Source organism: Tetranychus urticae, chromosome 1, assembly GCF_039701765.1.
Source record: "Tetranychus urticae isolate SD_2017Ah chromosome 1, NJAU_TeUrti_SD_1.0, whole genome shotgun sequence".
Taxonomy (NCBI): Eukaryota; Metazoa; Arthropoda; class Arachnida; order Trombidiformes; family Tetranychidae; genus Tetranychus; species Tetranychus urticae.
This window is the reverse complement of record NC_142958.1, coordinates 22,231,921-22,243,955: the sequence shown is the minus strand read 5'-3', so window position 1 is coordinate 22,243,955 and position 12,035 is coordinate 22,231,921. Positions and strand designations below refer to the sequence as shown.

General features: G+C 33.1%; 3 protein-coding genes, 1 long non-coding RNA gene and 1 pseudogene across 5 annotated transcripts in view; 1 reads left to right on the top strand and 4 right to left on the bottom strand.

Moving 5' to 3' along the window:
* Nucleotides 1-809: 809 nt before the first annotated feature.
* On the bottom strand, nucleotides 810-2,392 carry LOC107362741 (legumain pseudogene; annotated as a pseudogene). Its single transcript, XR_016201092.1, has one exon. The product of XR_016201092.1 is annotated as a legumain pseudogene (transcript).
* Nucleotides 2,393-3,492: 1,100 nt separating this feature from the next.
* On the bottom strand, nucleotides 3,493-6,916 carry LOC107362743 (uncharacterized). Its single transcript, XR_001568740.3, has 5 exons — nucleotides 6,706-6,916; nucleotides 6,510-6,631; nucleotides 6,387-6,438; nucleotides 6,103-6,280; nucleotides 3,493-4,647 (listed from the first exon to the last, which is right to left on the bottom strand). It is a non-coding gene; the product is annotated as an uncharacterized LOC107362743 (long non-coding RNA).
* Msr-110 (DUF3736 domain-containing protein Msr-110) lies at nucleotides 3,730-6,101 on the top strand. Its single transcript, XM_015929862.3, has 6 exons — nucleotides 3,730-4,224; nucleotides 4,299-4,439; nucleotides 4,518-4,628; nucleotides 4,698-4,787; nucleotides 5,645-5,816; nucleotides 5,886-6,101. The coding sequence occupies exons 1-6, from the start codon at nucleotides 4,105-4,107 to the stop codon at nucleotides 5,996-5,998; spliced, it is 747 nt and encodes a 248-aa protein (XP_015785348.2). The 5' UTR covers nucleotides 3,730-4,104; the 3' UTR covers nucleotides 5,999-6,101.
* A 375-nt stretch (nucleotides 6,917-7,291) lies between the features above and the next one.
* The window catches only part of LOC107362509 (RYamide receptor-like), a 31,236-nt gene continuing 26,492 nt past the window's right edge, over nucleotides 7,292-12,035 (bottom strand). Inside the window, exon 5 of the mRNA XM_089270429.1 lies at nucleotides 7,292-7,721. The gene's annotated coding sequence lies outside the window, so the exon portion shown is untranslated. The remainder of the gene's footprint in view (nucleotides 7,722-12,035) is intronic.
* Nucleotides 10,637-11,710, bottom strand: LOC149094780 (uncharacterized). Its single transcript, XM_089265930.1, has one exon. The coding sequence runs from the start codon at nucleotides 11,708-11,710 to the stop codon at nucleotides 10,637-10,639; it is 1,074 nt and encodes a 357-aa protein (XP_089122056.1).

Below are 12,035 nucleotides of genomic sequence, written 5' to 3'. Positions count from 1 at the left end.
TATTTTGATTATGATTTCGTAAAATTTCTGAATATCATGAAGAAGAAGAATCCTTTTGCTGGAAATTTAAACATCAAGGTGTTTCAGCGTTGATATGAATTGCTTTTCAATTTCATTTCATGTGCATTAGATTGTGCCATCTATAGTCTGAGATTATAAACTCTTGATATTGAAACCATTAGGAATTTTTTACTAGTTACTCGTAATGTTTGGATGCTATCAATAAATTTGAGCATTTATATTGATTGTTCAACTATTTATTGAATTATCATGTGACTAACTATTACTTAAAAACGCTGTTTAAGCATAATATGCTAAGATTACCATGAGTTTAATAGTATTACACTGTTGTATAATACTGTTAGCTATTAAAGGTTGGCCACTGTTGACTTGGTTGATAAACAATTGATATGAGAGTAAAAAGGATACAATCAAAGAATCAATAACAAAAAACTCAATAAAACGAGAAAAAATAGCGAATGGCATATCTAACAAAGGAAGTGTCCAAGTCATCCGAATCGATTTCAATGATTGGTCTGGCTAACTAACAATAGAACTGGTCGTCTTACGGTCATTTGATAAGTTTGAAAGCTACCAAAATTAGATTATTATAAAAAGGGGGTTTTCGGGTTAAGAGTAGAGACTTTGTAGGCTTGTTTTCTGTCGTTTGCTCTTATCAATTTATGATATAATAGTTTTAATTTGGCAAAAAACGCGTCTAGTCTGGTTGTATGTGCCCATTGCGATGAGCCTTTTTATTTCACTCATTTTTTGTATCTTCATTGCCATAATAATATTAGAAACATTGATTTTTGATGCTTTTTCTAGTTCATCTTTAATTTTTGAAAGATTTCGAGAGAATTAAAAAATCATAAAAATAAATTGTTTCATGAAAAGATTGATTTATGTTCTGAGCCCTTAGGAAACTTTCCTTAAAAGACACATCTTTTATAAATTGTTTGAGCTATGCATGGAAGTGCAAGGTTTCCATAGTTTACGTTGCTTGTTGCGTTGATCAAAGTAAAAGCAATTAAACAATAGCATCAAAAGCGTGATTTACAATGAATATTGAGCAAGCCTCTTCCAATATTTTCATCATCAGCTGTAAGTCGTCTTCTTTGAAGTGGTCTTTTGATTCAATGATATTGGCAAAGGCATACATGTATTGAAGACCATAAGTATTTACACCCAGATTTATGCAACTTGATTCAAACTTTTTGACCAACATTGAGTAAGCTTTATGATTGAAAAGGCTTGATCGAGTGTTCAAAACAGAGTTGACATTCGTACAAAAACCTGCCATACAAAGTTGTCCAATAACACGTCTAATTGCCATATCATAGAACCGTCGACCAGCAATAATAGAAGATAGCTTGAGTCGAACTTGATTGTACTCATTTTCGGATGCAGACTCTAATCTTCGTCTCCAATAGTGCAAAGCCTCATCTCGTTGATTTATGCGTTCAAAGGAGTCCATCGGCTCTTTTGGTAAATTTTGTGACTTTGAAGTTCCTTGAAACTGACTGATCACCAGATTGGCCAAGCTTTTGTCTCCATATTGCTGAGGGTGTGAGGAAGCCACTTTTTTGACAACATGTTCATATTGAGTTTCAAGTGTCTCCTTGGTTATATCATGATGTTCAGTGTCTGGCATCCAAGCAGCCGAGAACTCGTCACTCAAACAGAATGGGAAACCGGGAACATCACAATAGGTGGCCCAACCAGGTTCCCCTGGATTAGCCGATGTTATCGCATAAATGTTGATGTTTGGCGATAAAATGTTTTCAAACATTGAACCAGACTCACAAGCTTCCAAGTAAAAAGTCAGTTTACCATACATGTTATTCTGATGCATATAAGTCAAAGTTTCATTGAGATCTTGGGAGGTCAATGCCGTCTGCTGAAAGTAAATTGCTCCAACACTGCCATGGTCAGAAAAGTATATGAATACGTGATCATCGGGTCCTGATGTGAGTACTTTTTTCCCTTTCTTGGCAAGTTCCTTGTCGCCCTTCAAGACCTTCATGAAAGTTTCTGGATTGACATCATTGCCAGTATAGTCTTTAATGCATCCAGCATAAACATCAGTACCATTGGGTTGGTTGAAAAGTTTACCTGGAAAAGGATTTTCAGGAGCATAGGCAACATCATCATATATCATGAGAACGATATTTTCAGGAAGAACACCGTGATTGATTAGAACATGATAGGCATGGCAAATGTTGGCCTGATCATTGTAGTCTGTGGCCACTCCTGCACCGCCACCAACCAGAACAGCGTGTATCTGTGATGATTTGTCAGGAAAAGAATCGACCAAAACTCGCAACGAAACTTGACCAAAACAAAGTACAAGAGCTAAGTAAATGAGACTAGACTTCATTTTTGTTTTACAGAATTGTTAGTGAATGAGCATTTTGTGACGATTTTTGATTATAAATACCCTTCTTTTGTTTTCAACACAAACCTGATTAATTATCGTTAACAAGTCTCATGATGTTTTACAATACAAATACCATTTTAATCTTCAATGTACTTCAATAATCATATCGACGATAATCATATTGTTCATTGATTCACGTTTCTCTGCCAAAACCAACTTTTAATCATCAATTTGTTGAATCTCGGAGATGGATTTGATAGATTTCATTGAATTTAATTTCCTTTGACATTTTCATAGTGTTTTTTCATTCTACAGATGACTTTTGGTATTCATCAATCAAGATGCCATTCAAACTGATAATTACAGTCAAACCTCTCAAAAGTTGCATAGAAAGAGACAAAAGAAAGAGAAACGTCAAAGAAAGAGACGAGTCTCCTCCTTTTTTAAGAGATTTTTGGTGGCGCCATCTGCGAACGATTGGCCCGTTACTGCAACTTTTGAGAGGTTTGACTGTATAATACTATCAATTAGATGTCCAACAATAATAGTCTTATAATCCTGACCAATCAATTCCGTTTGAAACAGCTTGTAATGCAAGATTAACAGTTATGGCAGTTTGGATGCGAAATGCGCTGGAAAATTAATTGTAAATTGACAATAAAAGAGCCAATTTTTGAATAAAAGATGAAATGATTACATGAATAATTAATCCAATACAATCTTTGATCTGAATTTGATAACCTCTAAACATCGGGCTCAAGGTTTAAACGTTAAAGCGACACAAATATTAATAATAAAACAAAGACAACTTTCATTAATCAAATTGATTGTTTGTCTTGCTCTAGAAACTCATAATGCAAATTAACGTTTCACACTTGCACAGTCATAAATAGTAATTGGCATATCGTTGACAATCTAACCATTAATTTGATTACGGTTGATTTACTGATGAATTCATTACCAAAGATTGTAAAAAACTCAGTCTTGACCAATTCAAGACCAACAACTGTAATTGTAACAGTAAGTGTATTTACTTGTTTAACGGTGTAAAGGCTCAATGATCAATTGAGTTAAGCTTTTTTGTAACAAAAAAAAACAGATATCATAATAAATATGTTTTCAATTGTTTATCACGCAACTGAATAAGTGAAACAATCAAAAAATTGGCAACAATAACACAAAAAAGCGCATTTAAATGGTGCGTGTTTCCTGACCAACCTTCAAAAGGTGGTTACAACGAGAAATAGGTTTTCACTTTTGTCAAACAGTGAGTTTATAATGGACAAAAAAGTGGCAGATTAATTTTTGTTTTATAATCAAATTGAGTCGCAATTGAGATCAGTGCAAAAAGTTGACGAATTGTGTTCAAGCCAAGAAATTAAAATTTTTTGTCACAACCGTTTTTTGCATCCATTTTGTCGAAGTGTGCTGAAGTAATCGATTCAATTGTGTGCCTTTTTTGCGTTTAACTGGATATCTTTTGTTTTGTAATCAGCTTGATTAGTTAATTTGAAATACTTGAGTCTGTCTTGTGGAATTGTTTCATCATTAAACTGTAAATATATCGATTGGCTTTAACAACCACAACTCCAGCTAACTTGATTGAGTCCATAAAATCTGATCCGCAGGTTCACTTTGGGTTAGTCAATTTGAACCAGAATTTAGATTTAACAGGTTAACTGTGACACCAATTTTAAATAGTCTTGAGCATTTCAACTTGTTAGATGACAATTCCTCCCTTCAACAGTGAAAGTAAATCCTTTTCCAGTTCAACAATGGATTACCATAATCACCCTTCAGAGACTCAATCAACCATTGGATTAACAGCTGAAACTTCATACCAGGTAAGCTCAATCTTTTTTGTCCTAGTTATTAAAATCAACTAATCTTATTGAAAAAATTGTTGACAACTCGAAAGGCCTATCAAACTCAGCAAACATTGAAAATGGTAAAAATGGTTGCCTATGCAATGATTGGAATGACCATGATTCTTGGAAGTTTCATCCTTCTTTCAGCTTATGTACAGACAGGAGCTCGTTGTAATTGCAGAGGATATCAAGTAAGTATCAGCCTGGAGACAATCTAATCAACCAGACTTGATTGCATAAACGTCAATTAATTCCTTGTATTTATTAAGGGCTCTGAATCTCGAGATAGTCCTTACTATGAACCTTTAACTGGACTTCCAAGTGAAGATGGAGAGGCAAGACGTTTACCCATTCGTATCCAAATGGATGGTGAAGCAGGAGTGAGTTGATTAAGTGAATCTAATAAAAAAAGACAAATTAAACTTCAATTAATCTTTCTGATAATTTAGGAGCTGATGAAAGCTGGGAAAAAAGGTCGAATCAATTGTGAGGTTGAAAGAAGAGTTGCTACTCAAATCATCGCCTCGGAACCTAAAATGGTAAATATCAAGTTACACTTTCAGAATAAATTTCTAAGTCCAAGATTAGACCAACTTTATCCAGAAGCATAAATCTAATCAAAGTTAATTACAATATTCACATTAATTTAATACCTTACTTTCAATTAAATTAGCGAACAAACCAAAGATTGGTTTCCAGGCAAAGAGTAATAACTTGAACTATAGCTTGAATAACTAAAAGTTATACTCTTCCAGGGTTGGAATCAATGTTTGTGCTTCTCCTACCAAAATTGATTAAGTGCATGCCTTGACTTAACCTAATCAATTAGTATCTTTACAATTATCAAGATGATCATAAAATTGAACGGGAAACTTTTGATAATTTAATCAACTTATAAGTGAAAGTATTATACTTTCAACTATCAAGTTTTTAACCAAATCATAGTCTACTGGTTACATGATTGTAACGTTTCAGTGATTGTCCTTTTGTTTGTTATTGAAGCATGGATTGCTGTAATGCACATTTGAATAGCTTGGTGAGAGCGAAAACAATTAAGACCAAGGATTTTTTGGTTCAACTGATAACAGTTTAAAACCTTATTTTTCAAATTACGAAGTTAGAAAATGAAAAATGTAAAAAAACTGGTTCATTCAGCTTCCCTTTTCACTTTCAACTTTACTCTCGAAAGTCAACGGAAACTGTTGAATAGCTATTCAATTACGTTTACTTTTTTGATCCAAGGACAGAAATTAAATAATAGCAATCAAAAGTAGATATCAATATAAATGATAGTTGATTGGCAAAAATCTGGTCTAAATATTTAAACTGGAACTGTTTTGAAGGACGATCCGTTGAATGGAGAACTGAATTTTTAACCTTCTCTTGATTTTTACAGCTTATCACACCATATGGAAATATGACTACAGATCCAAGATTGATTCATATGACTGGCGAGAAGATGTTTTTTTCATGCAGTTCAGGGAATCCCAGTAAATCAAAGAAATCCAAACAATCAATTAAGACGATTTTGAAATTGGACAAACCCATCGAGGACAAACCCATGGAGGGTAAGTTGAAAAAGAAAAGAGTAGATTGAAACAGTAATTAATCATTTTCCATTTTTTGTCACGATATAGATGACGCTGGTAAGATCAGTGAAATTACTACTGTCAACAGAACCAAGCGTGAAGCTGAGCAACCAAAGATTACCAAGCCTCACAAAGAATGTTCATGTGATTGTTCTTGCTAAATTGCATGAAATGTACTCGAATGAAAATACATTTACATAATTTGGATTATTTTTTTACAATCAACACTTTTTCCTCCAAATAAAGTGTTTAGTATCCACGTTACCTTTTAAAGTCATTTTCATTTTGCTTCAATTTTGCTGGGCTCTGTTCACTACTGAATTTTCAGGATAAGACATACAAATACATGTAAAAACTGCTCGATGCTGTTTATCCGGCTGTTGGTTGTTGATTGGAAAATTATGACAGTTCACCACCATCCTTTCGAGGCTTGTGTTCAGCATCTATTAAAAAAATAAAAACACCCAATTATGTGTTATTTGTTGATATCGTAAACTTATGAGTAAATTTTTGGTATCTTTTTCCGATGATTTTATATATGGAGCTTACTGGAAATGCAGATCACTTGAAGATTGATAAGAGCCATTGCACAGTTGAAAACCTGGAATGAAAATAGAACAATGAATAAAATTATAATCTGTAAGATGAATAGTTTTGAAATGAATTTCTTACACGGACATTAATCTCGTCAATCCATTAAATGTTTGATCAAAACAATTGCTAACATAAATTGTCACATTAATTTTACCTTTTTAGGCATATGGCTATAGAGTTGACATCAAATCTTGTTGAAACTATGAGGAAGCAAAAGTAAATCATCATTATAAATAACTGTTAAGCAAACGTAGAATAAAGAATGTCGAATTACCTTTACTTGAAGATTACCTTTACTTCATCACATAACCAGAGAAAGGCGTTTTGAAAGCAAGATCACAAGTATCGTCAAGACTCATCCAGTATGAAAATTTGACTGCACAAACAATACAGAGAACAGTAATAGAATTACTAAAGCAATCAATTGAAAATTAAACAAAAATAATTAAGAGCAAGTCAAATAAAAAACTTAATACAACAGCAAATTTACCGCATTGTTGAGCAAACATGAATTTAAAGGCAGGCAAAGGTTACCATAGCAATATGCCTTTAGGAGGCACTTTCAAAACAGCTGCAAAAATTGATAAAACTCGTTTGCTCGACATAATTATATTATAACGTAAGGATAAACAGGAATCAAGTGAATGAACAAAAAAAAGAGCTTTACCTGATTAAGGTCTGGATACGCAATTTGTCTATTGATCTGATTTATAATCGGTTTATAAAGTGTTTGGAATAAAAATAGCCTCAAGAAGTTGAATTGAAATGCTGTAAAATGAAAAATGAATGACCATTAAAACCATGAAAATCAATGGGTTGGACATGAGTCCAGAAAAGAAAGAAGATGTTAGACAGCAAAGGCCATTTTCATTCATCTTTATTATTTATTATACATATCTGTACATCTTGTCTGTACATATTTATTTATACATTTATATTCACATGTATTTATCATATTGTAAAATTTTATATTAATATGATTACAATGATAATAAAAGGACACTAAAGGATTGATGAGTTAATACATATAAAAGTTGTCGTCTTGACTGTCTCCAAAGATTAAGATGGTTAATGTTTGAACCACTTTTATGGTTCCCAATCAGAAACTGTTTCTGAATAATGTCTCCATTCAATTTGAGGGAAGAATCTAAAGGAAACCAGGAAAAAGGGTAAAAGCCAAGAGATGACAAAAAAACAAGTAAATCTCATTTTGTTCACAAGTTGAGCGTAAGTTGAAACCATCAGCCTAACCAGCCATAACCCATTGACTTTGCCTTGGTTTGGGAAACTCTGGAAAAGATGAACATACAGAAATGAAGATGAAAATTAGGAGTAAAATGAGGATGAAAAAGATGAAGTTAACTTGAGTTATTCAAGTTGCATTATTGAGATGATTAAGATGGTGAACACAATAAAAAGGATAAACAAAAAGGCAAATGTTTGTTATCAATTCTCGATGCTCTTTCATCAATTTCAAGGGTTTGCTTTAATTTATTGATTTTTTTTCCTTCTTAACACAAATATTTTGCTTCAATCTTTTTATATTACACATTTAGTGTGAATTGTACCAAATAATAAATTTAATTATCAACATTAATATTCAAATTGATTGTAAACAGACAGTGAAAACAATGTAATGCGATGAAATATTAATAGCATTGTGTGATTGATGATCATTGGAGTTATTGTTTCAACTTTTTTTTGTTGTTGTTTCATTTTGTTATCCATTTGTTGTCCCTTTCACAGTTGACTATCAGATTGTGATTAAAGATAAATTGAAAACAATCAGGCAGAACAGAATAGATTTATCATGTGTGATCTGAATTGGAAAGACATTCAAACGGATGACCTTTTCAATACAAGAATCTTGACCATTTACAGAAACTTTTTCACTCTATTAAAGTAGTGATTTGAATGGTTAACTGATTTGAAAGATTTGCCTTAAGTTGATGATTAGATTGATTAAAGTCTTTTCATTGATTCAATTAAGCGAAATGTTTTCATCAGTTCAATAGTTGAATGATTGTAAAATTGAATTTGATTTTGCTTTATAAATAGCAATGATTAAGTATTGTTGAATTGTTGGTTGTATGGAAATTTGAATAAAAGTTTGAAAAGTTTTTCTTCGAAATGCTTCAACGAATTTTAAATTTTAAATTAATGGTAAATATTCACATAATTGGTGACCATTTTAACGGGTTAAAAATGATTTATACATTTAATAGTTGCAATAGTCGGGAATTGTGAGTGAAAAATTGTTACCCTGAAAAGATGAATGGAAAGAAAATTTCTTGAAATTTAATCTTTTCCATGAATCTTTGTTCAGTTTAAAGGAACAATTTTTATACAATTTTTACAATTGCTTTGGTTATCTCATTTATCATCTTAATCATTGTGATTATTGGGTCGGAAAGGATGAAAAATTGTTCATCTTAAAATTGAGTTGAACAATTTGTAAGAAACATTTGATTACTGTTAATCAATCTTGAGTTATCAATTGTTCAACTTGGAGGTTTTCACTCCCAATGAGCTTGTCTGTTCAACTTGTTTAACCAATAATAAGTTTGATAACATTTTCAGAGGTTCATTATTCTCGGCATCAATAATGTTGATGTTTTCATTTGCTATTGAATAAGTTGATTAGCGTTTACAGTTGATTAACATAATCAAAGTCAAGTCACGGTTTCCATGAATCTTGAAATGTGCTAATATGGTAAACAAGGTTGGATTAAATTGAGATCATGATTACAAATAATGAATAGAAAGTGAAATAATCAAGTGTTGGTTAAACTTGACAACAGCCTGGAATAATGTTAACTTTTTATCTTTTCAACTGATTTTCCTCTTCTAATGAACAATCAGATGAAAGATTTTCAACAGTTTTTCAAATTGTACGTTCAACATTTCACGAATCATGAATCTCTGTGATCATTGTGATTATCATCATTTTCATCGTTACCATTATCATGGTAACCTGATTTCGAAATTTTCGGGTAAATTTTCATTTCTTTCAAATGAATGATTCGCAACTGAATTATGAATGGTTTGTTAAACTTCTCATGAACATTATGATGGATGAAACGAAGAAAATGTTTTACGTAGAAACCCTTCATTATGTGTCAAGTTTGATGGGAAGAGAGTGACTTGTGTAGGTTGAAAGATTCATGGATGGACTGGAAGTCACGAAAGTTGCTTTTTCAATGAAAGTTTAAAATTGTTCAAATCTTCAAATCTGTTTATTCAATATTGATCGATGAAATAATCATGTAAACATTGAACCGATGTACAACATCTTGATTGATTAATATCATTCTAATGATTAATTTTGTTTAAACATATTTTCCTCTGAACCAATCCTTTTTTCACTCGAAAACCCAATCAACATATTTGATTCAATTTTGAGTAAAAAAAAGCGTCGTTTGTGCCATTTTTACTCAATTTTGAATCAAAATTTTTTTGACTAATTTTTGAGTAAATTTTGAATCAAATAATTTCAATTGAAATGAATCTTGCTAGAAAGTTTTTTATTGACCAGAAACAATATAGATAGAATAACTTCTAGGAGAATAGAATAACATTGAATATTGATTTAATTCAGCAACAGATTAGAGCAAAATCAAGTAGAAAAAGTTATAATAGTATTAATCGGTTAGAATTTCATCAGAGTCCCAAATAAATGAAATTGGATTTTTGTCAGACTCGTCTTCTTGAGTTAAATCTTGCTCAAAATCTACTTGAGACATTTCTGCATATACAGGGTGTCTCAGTCAAATAGCCGGTTTTGAATCTTTTGTAACTCATCTTTCAGTTGTTCAAATTGAAAATTTTTTGTTTTTACCATGTAGCGCAATGTTTGAAGTTTTATCTGATATAATTTTTAAATTAAAAAAATTTCCGCTAGGGGGCGCATAACCATTGCAAAGTTGCAAAAGTTGATAAATCAGACTTGGAAATTCGAAGTCGAAAATTTTTTTCGTAAAATTATTTCACAAAAAATTCTCTTTCGAATGATGTGTCAAACATAATTGTGAAACTTTGCAATCGAAAGATATGATTCTTCAAAGTTAGCGTAAAGTCCCATTGAAATAGCATTGAGATATGATTTATTGAGATATGAGAGCACTAGCCATTGTTTCGAATGCAAAATTTTTTTTATTCTGTTTGTTTATTACATTTTGATTTTGTTCAATTACATTTTTATTTGACTATCTTCCGTCAGCATACTGTACAGACTCTCCATCCATCTCTATTATTCGTTTCATTCTCTCTTCAACACTGAGGCAAGCTTGTTCGATCTCTTCAGCGTCTAGCATGTCAAACTGCCTTGTTATCTCTTCTTCAAGTTCTTCAAGGTCCTCGTGTCTTTTTCCATATACCAGACCCTTGAGTCTACCCCATAGATAGAAGTCACAAACGGTTAGGTCTGGTGACCTAGGAGCCCATTCAGGGTCCCAACCTAAGGCTATGACACGGTCTCCAAATACTTCTCTTAGGTAATTTTTTACAGCATTTGTACCGTGACAAGGGGCACCATCTTGCATCCAATAGAGTTCACTTGTGTCTCCTAGTGCAGGTATGATCTGGTTCTGTAGCAGATCCAAGTATTTTTCACCGTTAAGCCGGTTATCCTCGATTGTAAAGGGACCGAGGCGACCATCGGCCCATACGCCAGCCCATACCATTAGACCTTGCTGGTTGATCCTATGTGCATCCACTGTGATGTTTGGGTTGGATTCGGCCCAATAGATGGTGTTGTGCGTATTGACCGCCCCACTTAGCTCAAACTTGGCTTCATCCGTCCAGACAATTTTACGAAAGAAGTCTGGGTCTTCTTGATGCTTCTCAAGCAAGCTACGGGCCATAGCGACTCTCCTTGGCTTGTCCATCTCCTTGAGCTCATGCGTCTTTCTCACATGATACGGTTTAATTGCCAGGTCTTTTCTCAGTATGCGGTGGATAGAAGACCTGCTCACTGGCTTACCAGCCTCTTCCATCATTGCACTAAGTCGTCTTGTGCTTGTTGGCTCATTCCTAGCTGTGGCGCTATGGACCATTTCATCTACTGATCTTATGTTGGTAGATACCCTGACAGAAGGGGCAGATCCCCCTCTTGGAAGAGTGAGCCTTCCCTGGCTGATCAAGTTCTCATACCAGCGCTTGATTGTTTTATCAGGCAGAGAACGACATTGCATTCGTCTTCTCACCTCTGTAGGAGACTTGGTTTCTCCATACAACATGGCTACTTTAGCCTTAAACTCCGTAGAGTATTGGTCGCTCATGGGGATTTGAACGTGTTATCAATATTAATAATGTTTGAGGGGTTAATGGGGTAAGTCAAAGTTGGGTGAATAAAAATTAATATTAAAAATGCTATTTATGTCTAATTATGTAAACCCAAGTATTTATGCCATGCTATTTCAATGGGACTTTACGCTAACTTTGAAGAATCATATCTTTCGAATGCAAAGTTTCACAATTATGTTTGACACATTATTCGAAAGAGAATTTTTTGTGGAATAATTTTACGAAAAAAATTTCCGAATTCGAATTTCCAAGTCTGATTTATCAACTTTTGCAAATTTGCAATGGTTATGCGCCCCCTAG

Bases quoted from the DNA above. Each gene is read 5' to 3' on its own strand.
- Msr-110 (XM_015929862.3), top strand. From the start codon at position 4,105: ATGACAATTCCTCCCTTCAACAGTGAAAGTAAATCCTTTTCCAGTTCA. The intron at 4,225-4,298 runs GTAAGCTCAATC...ACAACTCGAAAG, and splicing joins CAGCTGAAACTTCATACCAG to GCCTATCAAACTCAGCAAAC. The intron at 5,817-5,885 runs GTAAGTTGAAAA...GTCACGATATAG, and splicing joins CGAGGACAAACCCATGGAGG to ATGACGCTGGTAAGATCAGT.
- LOC149094780 (XM_089265930.1), bottom strand. From the start codon at position 11,710: ATGAGCGACCAATACTCTACGGAGTTTAAGGCTAAAGTAGCCATGTTG.